Source organism: Rhea pennata, chromosome 12 (genome assembly GCF_028389875.1).
Source record: "Rhea pennata isolate bPtePen1 chromosome 12, bPtePen1.pri, whole genome shotgun sequence".
NCBI classification, from domain to species: domain Eukaryota; kingdom Metazoa; phylum Chordata; class Aves; order Rheiformes; family Rheidae; genus Rhea; species Rhea pennata.
In genome coordinates, this window is record NC_084674.1 from 9,988,625 (window position 1) to 10,006,917 (window position 18,293).

The following is an 18,293-nucleotide window of genomic DNA, read 5'->3' on the forward strand; positions in this document are numbered from 1 at the left end:
TATCAGCAAAGTGTTGGATATTCAAATTTAATTACCTAAAGTTAGAGGCATAGGATCAAGGTTTTCAAAAATATGTACCAAGTATATGAAAAAGCATTGAAAACTTGCTGTCACAGATCACACGCTTGAAATCACTTTAAAATCCTTTGGCCTTCTCTGACTTTCTGGGATCTAAGATCCTAGCACCTCTCTGTGTAGTTCAAAATGATGTCTCTGTGAAAATTTAGAATATTCTCCTTAAGATGTCTCAGTAATAACATTCTATGACCTCATTAGTCATTTGACCCATGACTAAGGGGTCCGAGGAAACTGGGAAGGGTTATGAACATTGTGTTCAGCTTCATGTTTTAGTTGTTCTTACTGTAATCCTCAGAGGAAGAAGAGTTCAGAGGCAGTTAAAAGGTGACCTGAAGGAGGCTACAGGTGGGGAGTGGGGCATTTAGTCTTCTGGCCACTCCAGTTTGCATTTGTGCCTTAACAGTACCAACTTCAGATGTCCTTGTTTGCCCTCTGCGGCCAGTGGAGCGTTTCCGTGATTTGCATCCTGAGGAAGTGGCTGATTTATTTCAAACGGCGCAAAGGGTTGGCGATGTGGTGGAGAAGCACTTCTGTGGCACCTCACTCACCTTTTCCATTCAGGTTTGTCAGTCAGTCAATGGTTTATTTTATCAAGCTTCCAACCTTCTTCCCATACCCAATGACAAAAGGACATTCACATTTTAAGGGGCAATAAATGCTTTACACAGTGCAAAGCAGTCTGCCAAATTTGCCATTGGAGGAAGTTAACAGGCGAAACAGCGAAAAAGTTTGGCTCATTAATAACTGCAAAACTTTGGGCTAAGCCTGGAAACGTTCCCAAGTGCAGTGTTTATCTGTGAGTATTTCAGTACATACTACACCGCCGAGGAAATGTCTGCAGGGTTGACCTTCCAGAGAAGGCAACCACATCTTCACATTCAGCAGGTAACCTACTGGTTTCAAGGCAACGAGGTAACTCCTCCTCACATCTATTCAAATGTAACCAGAGAGACATAACCATGTAATATGTTATCCAGTCTGACCTTTCAGTCATTTGTACTTGCTGCCTTTATACCAAAAAAGAACTGTTCAAAACGGATCAGGAGACTAAGCCCATTTTATTGGAATAAGACTTTAAGTAAGCATGCTTTCATTAAAGCATCACTTACATCTCTGATTTTATATTCGCAAAGATCAGAAACCTATTGTGAGCTATTTAAAAACACGATCTGAAAGCATGAAAAATAACAACCATGATTTCTGTATTTTACTTCTAAGATACAGTTTCTCACTTTGCCGTGGCCTGATATGAAAAGACACCTAGTCCACAAGCTCTGTGTTGAGTGGTGCCCAGGAGAATATGCTAAATTAACATACAATGAAATTGGATGTAAATTATTAATGAGTGATATTTTTGAATCGCCATGGGATCCTTGTTAGTTCCTCTAACTTGAGACTTCTCTTTCTGCCTACAGGATGGCCCTGAAGCTGGACAAACGGTGAAGGTGAGTGCTTATTATGAAGGACACAAATTAAGAGACAATTATAAGAACTAATAAAAGAGGAAAACTAGTCATCTGCAGAGCATTGCTGTATTGTTATTTTATCCTTGAGAACAGAAGAATCCCGAGTGTGCAGTCGCTGTAAATACTTTTTATTGAAATTGCACAGGATGATGTTTATGTCCCTTCTTTTCTAGACAAAAGTTTTCAATCACAAAAATATCTTTTCTCAGCTGCTGGCTGTATTTATGCAAGGAACGCCATAGGAAAGCGGCATCTGGTTAAGTTTTTTGTTTGTTTTAGGGAGAAAATACTGCCATTCCATTCATAATCTCTTTGTTTGCCTGTTTATTGCCTAATGAGTTGTAGCTAATTATAGCAACAGTTAAACAGAACAACATTATAAAAATACACCTTTTGTCTGTGCTTTCTCTCTATGTATTTGTGTCACATTCTTTTTACTAAAGTTCAAATGTAATGGAGACAGTGAAGCCTAAAACCAGATTTTAAGAGTACTTCTGAAAAAAAAGGAGGAGGGAAGGATTTATGATTATACTCTCCACTTGAGTAATAACATAGATAACACCCAAGATGGCTCTCCAGCCATGTTTCACTGCCTCGTAATGCAAATGCAAATGCCCGTGTAGTTAGATTATATGCCCGAACATTAGATAAAGGCTATTCTTTACATTTTGAATCAAAAGAAAGTCAAATACGGCTATGGGTTAGCACTTTGTAAAATCATATTATATGGCTCAGAGAAGCTGTTTGGGCTGATTAAGATTACTCTAACAACCAAGTGATGGCATATGAAAGCATTTTACTTCTTTCCAATTTGCTGTATTGACCTTACCTTTCCTACTCTTTCTTGTTGCTTGCTTTAATATTAAGCAGAGAGATGATAGGGAGAGAGAAGAAGAAATTAGAAAATTCCCAAGCCTTGGGAAGCTCAGGAGTGAGGAAGGAAGGTAACACAATTTACTGCAGTGCTGCGACAAAGCAGATTGCTCAGCTTTTGAGTTAACGTACATTGGCTGGACTTCAGTGGGAATGTGAGGATAAGTAAAGTCTTGCAGTTTAAATACTTTCTTAAGTAAGTTTTGTTGTTAACCCCCCTCCCAAATTTCTTTTAATATTTCAAACAAATATTTTTTTCTTTATAAAGACAAGGTTTGTAGAAGTGTTTATATTAAGAAGCGAGGAAAATTGCTGTGTGAGTGAGCAAAACTAAATGTGAACAATCCACATCTTGTTCGATTGTGAACTATAACAAATGCTTATGTCATCTTAAAAAGGCAAGAAATTCTGTACAGTTTTATACTCATACTGGAGACAAAAGGCATTAAATGTTAGTTTATCCAGTAAATTGCCAAATGGTAGACACCCTTAGTGGTTTCTTCACACACTTTTAATACGTAGTGACCCACTAGTAAAGCTGTGAACCCCTGGACTCCATAATACAGAGTGGGTATTCATGAATCAGAGGTTAGCAGTTTGCATTTTTCTGCTTTTCTGCATCATTGGGCAACACTGTAATTTATCATCATCACTCTGGGATGTTTATCATCCAAAAATGCCAACAATTATTTTCTTCAAAGAATTTAGAGCTTTGAAAACTTGCATTGGGGAAGAAATTACTGTGATCAAGATCTCCTTTAAAGTGAATAATAAGGAGGGTGCATAAATAGCTGGTTCCATTTAAATTGCTTTGAATCAGAAAGTTTTAAAATCCACCTATGCAATCTACAAATATTTTATGAACCTTAAATTCAGTGTCTCAGGTGTTTTGGTAAGTGTTTTTTCCTCATGTATAACCATGCACAGTCATCCAGTCTTCCTCTAAGGGACCTTTTAATTAAAATTTCTGGAACAGGCTAAATATTAGAAAAAACTTTCTAATAATAAGAATAGCTAAGCATCACAATAAATATCCAAGGGAGTTTGTCAAATCACGGTTTCAATAGAGTAGGCAAGCGTTTGTCAGGAGCTAATTAGGTGTAGCTCATCTTGCTTTGAGCAGGGGCACAGACCAGATGGCTTCCAGAGTCGCTTCCATTTCTATTTTGTATGATTCTGTATACCTATATAAATATAGACTTACATGTGCTACGTGAGGAATTACAGGAAGGCAGGAGAGTAGTGGCCATTAAACTGATTAGTGCAAAACTTGACTACAGAATCAAAAGAGCTACAAGCCTGACTGAAAACAAAAACTGTTTGAGAAATTTTATCTGCATGTGCTAAGGAAAGTCTATTTTCTACTCAACAAGGAAGAACTATAGCCCATATGTAAGAAAGATCTTGGACCTCAGCCTGGGTATGAGTCTCAGGTCTTTGTTAGCTGTGGAGATATCTAAAATTATATGTGCTGTGTATATACCAGATATAAAAGAGATTACTTTTTCAGTATGGTTTTTGATGGAAATCAATTATAAGCTATTGTACACCAGGCTACATGTATTTTGTGCTGCTGTGAAACCTGCTGGTGTGTGCAGGTTTCTGTCAACTGTAATATGGGGATACTTCAGTAGCGCCTTGTAGCACTGTGGGATTAAAATCTTCTCGTGTACCTAACAAGAGGCTGTTTATCCTCTTAACACATAGATCCATTATAGCTGCACTTCACTGCTTTTGAATACTGTCCTCCTTTGATCCAAGTTAGCAGAGGCTGAGGAACAGAGTTCTAGGGAGACCCGTGGTGGTTCTTTCAAATCCTCCCATTCCTGGGGCCCATGTGTTTGCACGTGGGTCTTTGGAAGAAACCGTATTTATACCTGACCCTCAGCTCACCAAAAATACGGAACTGGAGGTGGATCTTTGCTCACACTTTAGCAACTAGAAAGAATATGTTTGTAAGAATTTTACGCCAAGTTGTAGTCTCAGAGTATAAAGTAATACAGTATGTTACTTAAAATCCCTTTCATAGCTGCCCACAGTTTCTGTTCATTCCAGCCTGTTTACGAGAGGGACAGATGCCCCTCTCCAAAGGTGTTCGCAGACTTGCACGCTTTGTGTTGTATTGTGAGGTCCTTGCACCTGCTTACAGCAGAGACCCCAAGCATCTCCAAGCAGTGTGTCAGCAGCATAACCATCTTCCAGCACATTAAACACATTTTCGATATTTTTCTTCTCCCTTCTTGTGAAAGGGAAGAAATGGTTTGTGATCTTCTCTTAAAGAATATTTATCTCTTCAATTTTGAGCTTTGTTTTTCTTGGAGAACGTAAAGCCTGCGGTGTCCTTGTGCTAGGACTGGAGGGTGAGCTTCTCACTGGTTCTGTCTGAGATCAAATATCCAGGCAATTTCATGGATTAGGAAAATCATCAAGATGCAGGACTCTTAATGCTACGTCAAGTGAGTGACATTTCAAGATGTTCCCCAGTATATTTGATAGTCTTCTTTCCAACATCAAGTCAGCAAATGCTCTTGCTGCCTTGGTGGATGTATAGCATACTGTCGAATAAACTCTCAGCTTTACCTTTTATGTGAGATTCAATCACAAGGAACTCCATGCACTCTGTACTCCATAAAGGCTAAACAAATCAAGCTGGCAGGAGCATGATACAACTAATTTATCTGCAGAGACAAGATAATATTGCACAGCAAGTGTCCATTGCACAAATGCATACAAACACATAGTCTATTTTGCAGCAGTATCAAAGTCTCAGCACCTGCGCTGTGGTTCATGAGTATCTGCCAGTTTGCCAGTTACAGGTTCACCTAAATAAATGGAGAAGTGAGGCTGATGGTGGCAGTGTGAGTATATGTGCAGAAACCTATCTATCTTGTGTGTCACACATTCCACTAATTATTTTACACTGAGAAGATTGCCTCACTATTTTTTTTTTTTTTTTTTGATGTGCATGTTTTTCTTTCCCAGATGGTTTTTTAATGCTTTGTTAAATCAATCCACCTGGCTTGCATTCTTCAGAAATCTTAACCTGAACTGAGAAGTCCAGGGTTTATTTAAGCTCACAGCAGACTTCTCTTTCATACTGTTTGTCTGTCTGTCCCTGTTGAGCTGGAATGCTGGACTTCAGGCTTGAATCTTTAAATTTAATCAGATCACATTGCAGACTGATTGCATCAGAGGGATTAAACTTACTAACGGCAATATTTTTGATGCCTCAGCCTGCTTTCCCTGCAGTCTGGCAGATGTAAATCCTTGTTTAATAGAGTATTAGAGGCCACTTTCTGCTATTAACAACAACAAAAAAAGGTGACATCAGAGAGAAAAGCAAAAATTTTTCTTGTCTCTAAACAAATTTAAAATTTCAAGTAGAAAAAAACATGGGAAGAAGCAACAGGTTTTTGAAAAACATCTTTCTACTGAAACCTGTGAACAAAAGGTCTTGTTTGCTTCACTCTGGAGAAGTATGATTCCCTTGAAGGCTTGTGAGATGTCCAAAAATGATTTGATGAAGTACAGTAGTCTATTTGAATTGCTTTAAGAAACACAGGAATAGTATTTAGTTGGAGAATGCATAATATAGCTAATTGTTACTACAAATTCGGTAGTCTCAAGATTGCTGTGCCTGTTTTCTGCTCATAATTTTCTTTCTATTTTGGTACTACACTTGGACTGGGATGCTTGGGGTGGGGGAGAGGGAGGGATATTAGTGATGTATGTGTGCAAAGCTAGGACTGTACTGGGCCTTGCAAAGGTGGGGGCAGCAGTGGAGCAGCCGGAGAGTCTGTGTTATTGCACACATCACTGGAAGCCCTTACGGCCCTCTCTGAATCTGCCTCATGTTGATCTAATTCTCCTTTTAGTCTTTTAGCAAGACCTGTATTTTCTACAGTGCCTCCAAAAGAGTGTCTTAGGAATGATGGCCAACCTCTAAAAACAAAAACAGAAACCCATAAACACAGATTAAAACTTAAGTGATTCAATTAAAGAATGATTTCTGAACTGTGTTACAGTCCCAGTTTCTTCTGCCCTTCCTCAGGTCCTTGCTCTTATTCCTTATGTATAACAATTGGATTCTGACTGAAATGTAAGCTTTTCAGGAAGAACAAAATACTAGGTTTTGTTTGCAGTGCTTATAGCCCAAAGAGGCTCCAAACGGGTCTTTAGCCCCTCTGTTAATAAATATAATAATATGCAAGACATAGAGTGAAAACAGTAACTCTCTTAAGGCTCCTGCAATTTGTACAGATTGCTTCCCGTAATTAAAACATGGTAGTGGGGGAGAACAGCAAGAGGCGTCTTTGGCCAATACATACTCATGTAAAGTTTGAGCTTTTTCTGAAGGCTGAAAGAGATGATGGAAAAAAATTGGGAAAGTGAACAAAACCGAGTAATTGATGGACATGACACCATCCTGACTGAGAATACCAAAGGCCTCAAGGCACTGATAAATGGAAATGATCACCTGGATAATGAAGTCTGATCTGGAAATACCAGGTTGCAAACTTCCCTGAAGGGATGGGGACAGAGGTTTCTAAGAGAGTCACTTTAGCAGTGAATTATGATGCTTCTGAATGTGAATGATTTTGAACTTCCAGTAGTGAGTGTCATGACATGCAGTACACCCTGACTTGTGAAGTAGTATCGTGCTCTGTCCCTAGACAGAGCCAGCATAGTCTGTATGGACTTGACTGTAAGGAAAAAAGATAGAATTAAAAATGAGCAACTGAAAATGAGGAAAGTAAAAGGGAAATTTCAAAGACATGTACTGAAGTATGCTAATGAGAAGAATTTACCATGCTATTAATCCTGCTCTTCTTGCCTGCCATATGGACTTCTTAGGTGAATGTTCTCCTTAAGCAGTTTAATTCCAAAAACACCCCCAGAGTTAAGGATGTTTTGGCAACATCAAAACTTTTTGTTCATGGAAACAAAACATCCCTGGCAAATCCTTTCTGTTTTACTGAATTGTAAGATGTAGAGGAGTGTTGAGAAATTCCTGAATTGCTCTTAGATGCTGCTCTTCATTTGCCCCACCATGACTGAGATTGGGATCAAAGATGTTAAGTTTTAATTAGGAAGTATTTTTCACTTCTTTGTTCCCATGTTACAGCAATATGTTTTGCATTTAAACGATTCTCTGTCCCTGAGTATGTGCAATCAATCAAATGCCACTCTTGAGCGCAAGTCCTACAAATACCCTATTGTACTGTAAACTCAAAACCTCTATAAATCCCAGACAATGTATGAGGTCTAAAATCATTAATATCAGAGTCAAGGCTGGCTGATTAATATTTGTGTGGTTAGTGTATGAAGTTCTTTCCAGGCTCCATCTCATTCATAATACTTTTCGCTCATTGTCAAGCTCATATCTTATAAACCTCTTCATTTTACAGGGAGTACTTACTTTCTTTTTTCTGTTTGGTTACAAAACATTGCTTTCAAGTGAAATGTAACTCTCCAAGAAATGTGCAAAACCTTATCTGTGAAACCCTTCCCATTTAATTCAGATGTGTAATTTGATGCTGTTCTGTATTTTACATTGGGTGAAAATTATTTATTAAACAAGTGTTGCAAAGCTCGATTCCAGTTTAATAGGTTTTTTGAATAACTCTTTCTATAAATTAATGTAGTGCTTTCTAACGGAACGCTGTACGCTGGCGTTCTGACCTCATGGGCTTCTGCAGTTTCATCTTGGCATTCCTACATACTGGGTACTACTTTTCTTTCTCCTAAGAAGAGCCCCAAGAAAATTATTCCTATGCAGATGATGGATGAAGAGGGATGCCATGAGTCATGAGCAAAACAGACTGCTTCCCCTCCTGCAAGCGTGCCTTCTGTAAGCACCAACTCACCCATATTTAAGCTGTTGCGTGGTTGAGTTTGTTGGATGTTCTTGCCCAAAGGCGTTTTCAGTTTACTGATCTGTTAAACTTTGGCGTCTCAGCTGTCAGGCTGGATGCGGTGACCTCCCGAGTCTCTCAGGGAAGGAGAGAATCACCGTGCTTTTGCTCTTTTTATTTGGCATGTTAATGACCCAATTTCAGCCAGATAAAGGGAACCCATTTACCAGCCTCCTGGCAGCCTTATCAATGCAGTAATAAAGCAAATGTAAAGATGGCTCAATATTTTTCCCCTTAAAGTTACATCACGTTCCAAAAAAGAAAGAGCAGTCTGCGTAAAGCTGTCCCTGAGCTCCCCAGAGAGCCTGCATAGCTTGAAGGAGTTTGCTGCTTAAAAATGAGAAGTAAATAAGGAAAGAGATTATGTAATGTTCTTGCATGTGGTAGCAGGGGATTGAAGGTCTTTCCTAGCCCTGTATTCCTAAGCAAATGTTATCATGTGAAGGATTAGGTGGCTACACTGGCCTGTAACTTTTTGAAATTTTAAGCACATCTGAGATGCAAGTACATCTGACCTAATCCATGCTTATTAGTCTGTTCTGGCAGCACCACATTAGCCTATGTAGGATTTTTGTTTACAGAAAGCACAGCCTCTCTTGGAAGTGATTTACAAATGGAAAACCAAGGTTAAAATAATAGAATAAAACTTGCTCAGTCAGGTCCAGCCTCGGTGACAGGTTGAGGAGTACATAGTATTTTTACTTTTTAAATAAAATAATGTTAAGTGTTCTGAACGTTGTGGTGATTTCTGTATCGTGCTCCTTGCAAGGCAGGCAGGACAAGTCGAAAGCTTTCTGCACGACAAGGCAAGAGGCCTCTCAAGCCTCCTTTCCTCCATCGCTCCCGAAAGCTGCTCTCTGCAGGACTGCTCGTAGACAGAGTTACTGTTCACTGTAAAGCTGAACTGGAGTTTGAACCAATTTCAACTATGCCTTTCTAACCCGTTCACTGGAGGCTTTTATCAAATGGCTGCTCCTCATTTGGCTGGCGGTAGGAAAAGCGCACACTGGCTGTTGATGGAAACATTGCTGGAACAGCGATTTCTGAGGTTGAACATGAACGGTGCACTGCTTGTGTTGCGGTCGTATTTTGCATTTTCTCTGCAGATGCTTGTAGTGATGGGAAGAAAAACATGCAGCTTGTGCAGTGCTGCTCTCGTGGGGATTCCACAAGGCAGCGTCTCACCTAGTTGTGTTTCTCAGATGTCTGTGATTGCACATTGCTTGGTGCAGGGTGTCAAGTGCATCCTTACTACAGCAGTCCCAATGAGAAGGGACAGCATGCCTAAGCGGGAACCACAGGCCTGAGAAATTAGCTTGTTTTTCCTCATGGATGAAACTCATTAAGGTTATGTCTACATGGACAGATGCAAACAGGCAAATATTTTCTTTTCACTGGGTTTGTTAGCATGAGCTCAGATGGCGCCCCTACTTCCAGACCAGAACTGATGTATGCAGTCAGAACAAACTCATTTCTGTCTGTACCCATTTGCAAAGACCAGTGCCAAATGCAGTGTCTCCATGCACATACATCTCTTCTAAATAAATGCTGCCCACCAGCATTTCAGAGCGAGGCAGTGCAGCCAGGGGCAAGGAAATCTATGCCCTGATGTAAAGCTGGGAGGTTGGAAAGGCGTCCTGTGCTTGCTAGACTGCTCAGGCCTTTCGAAGGAGAAAAATCGGTTCTCCTTTGGTAATCTTCTAGCTTATTACCTCTGAATAATCAAACCATTTTCTTTCCTCTTCCACTTATACTTTTTTCCAGTTAGCTTATCCATTGCTACCCTGAAAATCTTCATTCCATGGTGGCTGCCTGGCATTGCTGATCCATACGCTCTCTGAGAGAGGCTGGAAGAAAATAAACTAGACAGACAGAAAGTGCTCATGTGAATGAGTGTCTCGATCTTGTTGTTAAAAAATATTTAAATCTGAAACGCTGAATTTCTCTGCCTGATTTCATGAGCATTAAATTCCTCTGCTTGATTTCAGATACAGTTTTTAGTATTTGATGTAAGATAATACCCAGACGTAGCCTTTGTTTTAAAAGGTCGGTGAATGAGCTTTGTTAGTTCTCCATTGAGAAGGTATTCAAGAGAAAAACACTGCGGTGTTTTCTCACCGTGCTGTACAGCATGGCTCAGCTCTTTCGGACAGGAGTTTTCATTAGGGGATGGTCTGTCTGCCCAGGGTAAGCAGAGAACCAGTTCACACCATATTTAGTAGAAGGCTTTCTCTGCGAGCAAGTTATCTCTGAGCTGAACCCAGGCCGCTCTTTCATTTATTCTTTCATTTATGACCTTTTGATGAGGCCATCCTGAGCCGGATTTAGAATTTTGCTATGTTACAATATGAATCTGTAACCTGCATTTGATTCTCTTTGGTCTCAGGCAAATAGAATAGTCTTTGTGTCTGGGGCCAGATTCTTCCCTGGTAAAGCATGTTTAGTTCACTTGTGAAAATACATAGACTAAATCAATGGAGATTTTGCGTACAAAAATTTTGGCTCTATTTGTAATAAGCATCTATTTGGCTTCATACAGTTTATAATTTGTTCCTGCAATTATTATTTATATGTGTAAATCTAGTAATTACATATGCAAAGTAGCATTTGAACAAAATAACCTGGGAAGCACAGTTTGATGTGTGTTGTTTTTATGTTTTTTTTTTAAATATCCTCCTTTTCATCCAAATAATTTGACTCATATGGTAAGTATCAGGGAAAAGAAGTAAGGAAAAATCCCAGAATTTATTAGGTTCTAATAAACTCCCCCCAGTGCACATACATTTAATATCTTTCATTAACATTAATGAGAATTATGCCTGCATCCTGTGGAGAATAGGCCCTGTTGTTTTATTTCTTTTCCTTGTTTTCAATATTAAATCTTATCCTGCAGTCATTTCTATAGGGCATACATGTATTCCTGCTGCTCAGTTATTTGCTCTACGTAATGTATACAGTTTGAGCACCTTCTTTTGCATAGTGAGGATAGAAAGTGCATAAATAAAGAAAAAAATCTATTTAATAGAATTTGTGGACTTGTGTAAAAACAAGATATGCAAATTAACGAATTAATAGATTGCTATTGATTACCAGTAAGGCCTAATTAAATAATAATTTTTCCCCCAAACAATTACTTGTTTCATGTTATTAAATGATCAAATCCATAAGTAGTTTTGAAGCTTAGACTCTCAGGCTGAAGTGAGGTGCTCAGGAGAGCAAAGTTGTGTTTTAGAGCACAGGCGGCCTAGTTACAGGGATTTATGATTTAATTTTCTATGTGATCTAATTTAGTGCAACTATTGAGTTTCTAGAAAAATGAACTTTGATTAGATTTTGTTGGCAAAAATAAATACAAAATATAGGGTAGTTTATTCATTGTCTAAAGCATGTTAAGACGAGCGAATCATGAGCATTTCTGTACCTGAATTGGCCTTTTTTCCCATTTCCTGCTGTTTTAGCTGTTCTGTGGTAGTCAGTCATTCTCTAGGCCTGAATCCAGGTGTAGCGCATGACAAAGATGCAAAATCTGGAGGAAACAAAACTCATTTCTGTGGGAAATTTAATTCATTTCATATAAATAACTGAGCTTCATCATTCTTCACTTCTGAGGTAGACATCAATATTTTGTAGACGGCGTTAAGAATAAAGTATGTGAAAGTCCTAGAAGAAAGGTGCGCTGGAGAGGAAAGCAATCAAATAAAGCTCTTGAATTTGATCTTTTTTTACTTGGTTGGGAATTTTAAAAGCAGATAGTGGGAACAGGAAATGAGTCTTCCAGCTAATTCCATTCTGCATGAAAAATGCCAAGTGCCCAAACAGTGCTGTGCTAAGCGAGAAACCCCTGGGCGTATTTTGCCGGCACAGGGCTGTGGCACGCAGCAGTGCCCTGAGGGCATTGGGAGCTCGGGGAGGCGCCTGCCTGCTTGGCTCCATCATTAACAGCGGATTGCAAGAAAAGAGCAATGACTTCTAGTTCATTAACGGCTCGGGCTGTGTTTTGCTTGCGTTTGCTGGGCTTGTCGGCAACGGACTGAAGCTGGCAGACAGATTGCTTGTTCCGTCGTTGAAAGCCTTGAGCCTGCCTGCGTGCGCGCGCACCTCCACATGGACCCAGGCGTGCTTTGCGTTGCGGGTGAGCCCTGGAACGTGCCATCACCAAGCTACCTCACTGCACCTAGGCAGCTCTTGGGTTTAGTAGAGCAGATTGCCTTGGGCAGAGCACTATTTTAGGGCGACGCTACCTGGTAGAGCGTTCTTGTGTGATGCCCTCAAGACCTATGCTTGCAGTTATGAATCTCAGCCTTTGCTTGACTGAAGCCAAGCCGTTGCTTTTGCAGTGCAGAACCAGCCGAGTTCTTCATCCCTGCACTGGGAGAACGGTTTGCTGCTGGGTGCTGCTCGCAGGTGACACGAAGTGATGGCAGTGACCGATAGGAATGTTCAAGCAATGACCCTTTAGAGAGATGTGGCTCAGCTCAAAACTCTTTGATCTCGGCACAGAGGTTCAGCGCTTTGGAAGCTTTGAACCAGTCACATGGGAGATGAGTGAAGGCTGTGCTCAACATCTTTTCTTGCGAGCTAGAAGAGGTCCCACAGCTTGTTCCTTGCACAAAATATGTGCACTCATTTTTAAAGCATCTTTTCCAATTCTTTCAATTTTATGATGATTAATGTGTTGAATTGCCTTACTAATCATTGCCAGTGTTTGTTGAACACCTGAGCACGTAAGCAAAAAAAGTTGTTCTGTTACTGCCTAGTTGGTTGACTCTATAATCAGCAGCAGACTGCAAGATAGCTGCAGTGACATCTAGTTTGTTAATGGCTAGGGCTATATTTTGCTTGCGTTGGGTTGAGTTGACCTCAGCAGGTCCAGGCTGGCAAACGAATGTCAGCTCTGTTTAGCAGAACGTCGTCTGGTCCCTTCAGTTTAACAACCCAATTGGGGGCGTGTGTGTTATGCAGGAATAAAAAGCTTGCAGTAACTGTTGCGTGGTATGTGCAAACAAATTTCAGTCGGCAGGCAAAGGCAGCTTGTAAACCCTATTGGGAAATGATAAATTGCTGTTAAATATTATAATTATCCTGTGACATTCAGGACTGAAACTTTACTAAATTTTGCTGAAAACTTAAGAAATAATGGAGAGAGGTAACATGGTTTAATAAATTAGCCACAGAGTAAGTGAAAAAATGAGAACACAACAGAAAATTAATATTTATCTTTTACCAGTGTGTAACAGGCTTTGTTAAAAAATGTCTGAAAGCAAAGAAGAGTTTGTTAGACAAATTATAATTTTAATTGCAGACGTAATTGATTATACTCAGCATGCTCATTAGGTTAAGGGAGAATACGAGTCGACTTTCAAGGTCATTACAGTAATAGATATTGTAGGCGTGTAATTTGTGATAAGCTAGTTCGTGAACATCTAATTGCTCATTCATGGCAGTATGTCTGGCACTTTTACTCCCCAAACACCTCTTTGTCCAATTTATTTAACACCCCTTAATATTCCAGGGTCAAATTTACTATGGGAGGCATCAAGCAGAGAATTTTCAACCTCCAAATTATTACACCACTTCACCCTTTTTGTGCCTCAAAGACAGAGCCTGCATTACTAAAAATTAGTGGTCTGGCACTAAGCAGGGTACATCACAAATAGAAATACTCACCCACAGAGACAAGCTAGAATTTCTCATTGAAAACAGCTGTTCGCTGCCCTCCCTAATGGCAGTCATGGGTTGGAATAGGATGCCAGAGATGTTCTTTTTTCAAAATATGCACCAATTAATCAGAACTTTGTTTTTATATCGTTCCTAGGAAGAACACAAGATAACAGTGTTTTGTTAACTCTTTCATTATAATTTCTTTTCAAGGCGTTGGCAGAGAGTCTTTAGTATTAGCCTTCTCTCTGGCTGAAAATCAATGAGTGTCAAGTATCAGTTCTTGTCAACGCAGACAAATTAAAAACATGCTTATCATCTGTATCAGCTGCAAGCAACAATTGTACCTCACTTTGATATAATGTCTTGTATTCATAGGTCTCAAACACAGAAGGAGTCACTGTTCCCATTACTGAAATGCAGGTATTGAAACGACCTGTGCAGGGTAATGCAACAGCCTGAGGCTGGGACGGGGGACAGCAGCCAGGTGTCCTGAGTTGCAGGCTGCCTCGTTTTCTGCCACCTCTCTACAGTCATTCTGTCTTAACACAGTATCAAACTGTTCTGATTTATTAATTGGTCCCATCACATTATGTAGAACTGCGGAGCGGTGGCTGAGGTAAGACAACCAAAGTCATTCCCACTAGGTTCAAAAGTTGGATTCAGTGTGCAGTGCAGGGGGAGGATGTAGCTTTTCATTTAAATATCTTTGACTAAATTCCAAGAATCGTGGGGTCTGGTTTGAGGGTTTTTTTTAATAAGTAAATAATATGGCTTGCAGAGTAACATAAACTGCTGTTTATAATAATCTTTATTATTTGCAAAATTTTCAAGATACCACTTTTTCACCTGACATATCATAGTCCATAGTTATCCATTGCTCATTGCTGAGAGTTGGACTAGGTATAGCTATACATATTTAATTACATACCTAATTAATTCCAGTATAATTTAGTAGTGATTCTTTGTTAAAATTTTTGGAAGATTCAAAGGTTTGAAGTCCATCTATTGAAAAAGGTTTGATTTAGAAGTCTCTTTTTCTGTATGCTGGCTCCATTCCAGTCTTAGGCTTTGGAACTACAGTTTTTCTCTTTAAAGAATTCTCTGTAATGATACATATTTTTCAAACCTCTCCTTGCTGGTATAGAAGTTACTATGTTGACTGACTGACTTTATGATTGATTGGTATTACCAAAAAAGGTCCCCATGCTTACCAGTATATATCAATCCGCATAACCACCTTGTAGATTGACCTGCTGGAAAAAAACTGTTATGCAAAAACACTGCCATCTGTTGTGTAGTTATTCTTCAGTAATAGAACATAAACTGGAGATATGTCAAAGTAATTTAGTAAGTCAACAAATATAAAGTGAAACTTGGTAAATATAGTGTATTGTACTGGGTTTTATTAATCATTGTCATCTGCGAATATATAGCAGGTATGCCACTCTTTTCAAAGTCTAGCTTGTTTTGTTTTATTCATTGGGTGCTTCTTTCAGAGCTAGTTACGAGGAGCTTGATGTCAATTATAATAACTAATGTAATCTAAAATGAGTTTTTTAAAAAAATTGGGGTTGATCCAAAGCCCACTGGAACCTCTGGGAAGATCCCAGTGACTTCAATTAAATCCCAAATACCTTCATTTAATCAGTTGAGAGCATGCATCCACATTTACGTTGATAGTAATGTTACCTTTTTTTTAGAAGGAGAAAGGGTATGTTACCCCTTACTCATTTTGTTAGGATACCATTAGCTTCGCTTCTAAAGTACCTCCTGGGATAGGGTGTTGGGTTTTTTTTAAGTAGTTGTATTAAAATAAAATTTAAAGAGAAATGGGAAAAGGTATGAGGTCTAGTCATGTTCTGTAAGTGCAGTTCTCAAAATGGTGTATTTGGACATCTTGATAATTAATGGAGAGGTTTCAAATGAAGCATTTTCAGTGTCCTATCTCTTTGCTAATTTCCATTTTTTTATTAAGAAAAGATAAATTGTATGCAATTATAGAAAATTATATAGGTCATTATCATGAATGAAACTGCAATTAAATTCAGTTTTCATAAAGAAAAAAGAGGTTATCTTGTCATAACGTAGGTGTTAGTATGTCTTGCTTGGCTGGTACTCCTGCCCTCAGGCCAAGGCTGTGTTAGGGTCAAGTCCTACGTCAGACTGAAGTGCTGAATTTGACTAGGACTGTGTTTAGAGACTTTAAGTGCCCTCAAGAACTAGAATCCAGGTCGCGTTGGGGCAGCCCAAGTCTATGTTCAGAGTCTCATGACTGTTTGCATTTAAACGTTGCTATCGTAATCAAAAATTACTCTTCCCCGTACAAAACAAACGGAAGCGGCGACCGCGAGCGGCGCGTCCCTGTGCAGCGGACGCGGAGGGTCCGTCTGCCCGCGCCGGCAGCTCTCCGAAACACTGCGTGATCCAGAGTCGGCCTCGCTTGCCCGAGGCTCTGAGCAAGCTCGGTCCCGAAGGACTGGTAGTCTCATGGCTAACGAGAGGTGACGTTCCCCGTGCAGGGGGCCGGCCTGGCACGCAGCGGTCAAACCCAAGCCGAGCAGGGATCCCGCGTCCCTCTGAGCCGCAGCTTGCTGGGGGCGTGAGCACGGCAGAGGACTGTCCCCTGCTCGCCCGCCTTTCCTCCTCTCCCCAGAGTCTCTGCTATGGCCATTACTAGACTTAGCTCATTGGCGTAGTTGGGACTTTGGTCTGAGCCCAAACCAACAAGTTTTCTCCTTTTTAAAGAAAAACTTGAGACCAAAACCTCGGTGTCACCACAATGATACTGGTGTGAAAACAGTCGGCGGGGACCTGGTGCCTGTTTCCCAAGGAGGCGAGGAGCTGAAGCGTGGCCGGTGACGCGCAGTCCCGCAGCAGCTCCCGCTGCAGCTGTGTTCACCCAGCGGCTCCCCCGCGCCCGAGGCATCGGCATTTTTGTGCATCTCACAGAAAAGGTGAATTTCATTGAGTGAATTAAGGAGGACTATGGGGAGGACATTATTTAACTGCTTGTATTGCTTGGAATGCTATAGCAGAGCAATACAAGAAGGAAGTAGAAATTACTGTATTTTCTAGGCAAATTTAATAAACTAACTTAATCCTCTAATTTGTGTTAAACTAAATTACAGTTTTCATATTAGTTTCACCTTAGATTTCACTCCAATTATTATAGGCTTGGCCTGCAATCATTGGCAATTACAGCTTCCCATCCTTTCTCAAAATACATAACGTGAAGTGTTTTGCACTTTACACTTTTTTCTATTTATTGTTCACATTCAGTTGGATGTACTAATAAGCATTAACATGCAAATAATTATCATCAAGATTTGATATTCATAGAGAACAAATGCTAATACCATTAATACATCAAATATGAGAGATGCTTTTAATTCAAAAAAGAAAAAAGATTAAAAATATTAGCTTTTTATATAAAAAGCATTTGCAATGCTTATAAATTTTATTGAGCTTGCAGAAATCTAAGCTTTGGGCTTGCAGTATCTCTCATTAATGTTTAGCCTCAAGAAAGAGTTTATAATAAAGGGACTTACGCAGACAACAGATAAATAGAAATGATACAGCCAAGAAGGTTGAAGAGCCTTGAGTGTGTGTGTGTTGTCATCCTACCACATTGATTTTCATCAGAGGTGCTGAATATGCTAGGAGTTGTATTGAAGATGAAGTGAAATGCAGGATGCATTGATAGCAGCTAAGACTAGAATACCAGGAAATTATTTTCTTTTGATTTTCCTGTGAATTGCTTTTTATTATCATTACTTCCTATGGGACTGAAGAGGTAAGCCCTGATCCTGCAAAGTTGGCTGGTTGGCTAACTTTGGTGGTGGCCTGCAGATCTCAGTGGAATGGTAGTTGGGTGAAATCTCATGTGCTGTAAAACTGAGATAGGTCCAGATAATCTGGTGTCCCACACTGGTTTTAAAATCTGTGAGCATCTCTTGTAGCCTGAAATGAAATTTTATTCATGCCCCTGGGGCTTTGCTGCTTCTTTGCCCAGCTCTCAGGGTCCGCGTGTGTGCAGTTGGGACTAGAATCAGCAAGAAGGGTGAGAGCGAAATGTCTTCGTCTCGCAGGGCATGCTGAGCTGGATGTTTTGCTGTGAGCTGGTAGAGCCAAGGAAAGAGGACCTGTCCCACTTGCAGTGAGTAGAAGAGTTGCTAGTGGGAAGCAAACTACAAAGCTGGGAAGGGAGGAGATGGGAGAAGCACTGAAGAGGGTTACGGGGCTAAGGTCAGGCAGGGCTGGCCGCCGTGTGCGCGTTTGCACGTTGGGTCAGGTGTGGCAC

The 18,293-nt window shown here is 40.1% G+C and overlaps 1 protein-coding gene across 3 annotated transcripts in view; it reads left to right on the forward strand.

Moving 5' to 3' along the window:
• The window catches only part of FHIT (fragile histidine triad diadenosine triphosphatase), a 592,682-nt gene that overhangs the window by 447,428 nt on the left and 126,961 nt on the right, over positions 1-18,293 (forward strand). For all 3 annotated transcript variants that reach the window (XM_062585616.1, XM_062585617.1, XM_062585618.1), the window contains 2 exons: positions 494-639; positions 1,494-1,523. In XM_062585616.1, coding sequence (XP_062441600.1) covers positions 494-639; positions 1,494-1,523 — 176 coding nt within the window. The remainder of the gene's footprint in view (positions 1-493; positions 640-1,493; positions 1,524-18,293) is intronic.